At 59.8% G+C, this 1,378-nt stretch overlaps 1 protein-coding gene across 1 annotated transcript in view; it reads left to right on the forward strand.

Moving 5' to 3' along the window:
- Dmrta2 (DMRT-like family A2) overlaps positions 1–490 on the forward strand; it is a gene marked incomplete in the record, with an annotated part of 4,616 nt that extends 4,126 nt beyond the window's left edge. Inside the window, 1 exon segment of the mRNA XM_013521761.1 lies at positions 1–490. Within this exon segment, the coding sequence (XP_013377215.1) occupies positions 1–392 (392 nt within the window).
- Positions 491–1,378: the final 888 nt, after the last annotated feature.

A 1,378-nucleotide genomic window follows, 5' to 3' on the forward strand; every position in this document is an offset into this window, starting at 1 on the left:
CCCCGCACCACAGACCCTTGCTGGCCGGCGCCATGGCGCCCGGGGCGCTGGGCTCGCTGAGCAGCCGCTCGGCCTTCTCGCCTCTGCAGCCCAACGCCAGTCACTTCGGGGCCGAGGCGGGCGCCTACCCGCTGGGCGCGCCTCTCGGCCTCAGCCCCTTGCGCCTGGCCTACTCGGCGGCGGCGGCGCACAGCCGCGGCCTGGCCTTCATGGCGCCCTACTCCACCGCCGGCCTGGTGCCCACGCTCGGCTTCCGGCCGCCCATGGACTACGCCTTCAGCGACCTCATGCGCGACCGCTCCGCCGCCGCCGCCGCCGCCGTGCACAAGGAGCCGACCTACGGCGGCGGGCTCTACGGCCCCATGGTCAACGGCGCCCCCGAGAAGCAGTAGGGCGAGGGCCCCGCGGCCCCCAACGCCAACCCGGCCTTGTCCCCGCGGGCCGCGGCCCCTGTGCCCTTGGCGCGCGCTCTGCCCCGGCTCGGGTCCTCCTGCTTCCCGGAGTCTTTGCCGTTTTGTTGGGCGGGGGGTGAGGGCTGGCAAAGGGGAGCAGCCGCAGGCGCAGGTGCGCTCGCAGGGCTGTGCGCTCTGGGTGTTCGCCTCTCTCCGGACACCTCCTCCAGGCTCGCACGGCCGCTTTTCCAAAGGGCCAAGGATTCCTGCGAGTTGGGGCGGCCGCCGCGCGCTCCGCTGCTCCTTTAGCTGCGCTCACCTCGTCGGCTGCGCTCTCAACTCGGAGAGTCTCTTCTATGTCTCCCCAGGCCCTCTCTTTTCAATTTTTTTTTAAAAAAAATATTCTAACAAATATAAATTTAGGATATATACATCTCTTGGCACTGAGTTGAGTCTTTGGGACACACATATATCGATATCAATTGTAAAAAAAAGGAAACGAGTTCTAAGGTGCACTTTCCTTGTTGCGGTATTTGTCGCTCTCTTTGTTGCTTATGCCGATAAGCATGGGTTTCCTTGGTGCAGTGTGAGTTTTTATATATGTATAAATCTATATATAATCTATACATATATATATACAAGCCCGTGTATAATGTTATAAAATGGAATTCTAAGTTATTAATTGTAATCTGTAGGTGACCTCGGTATTAACGTGAAAAACATTCAAAAACAAGCATAAAAAGAACAACATGGAAAAAATTAGACTTCGCGCACATTGTCCTTATCAGGTTTTATAGATTAAATATACTGCAAACTCGGGACGAATCCTGCCCACCCGCTCCCCTTGCCTGCGGCCGGCCTCTCCCTCACGAGCTGCCACGGTGCGCCCGGACGCAGGGACAGAGCCACTGCGGCCGAGCCAGAAGCACCGCGCGGCCGCCCTCGCCTCCCGACTCGCCAAGCGCCCTGGCCGAAGATCGGCAGCG

This window comes from Chinchilla lanigera, unplaced genomic scaffold (assembly GCF_000276665.1).
Source record: "Chinchilla lanigera isolate Chin_1 unplaced genomic scaffold, ChiLan1.0 scaffold00063, whole genome shotgun sequence".
NCBI classification, from domain to species: domain Eukaryota; kingdom Metazoa; phylum Chordata; class Mammalia; order Rodentia; family Chinchillidae; genus Chinchilla; species Chinchilla lanigera.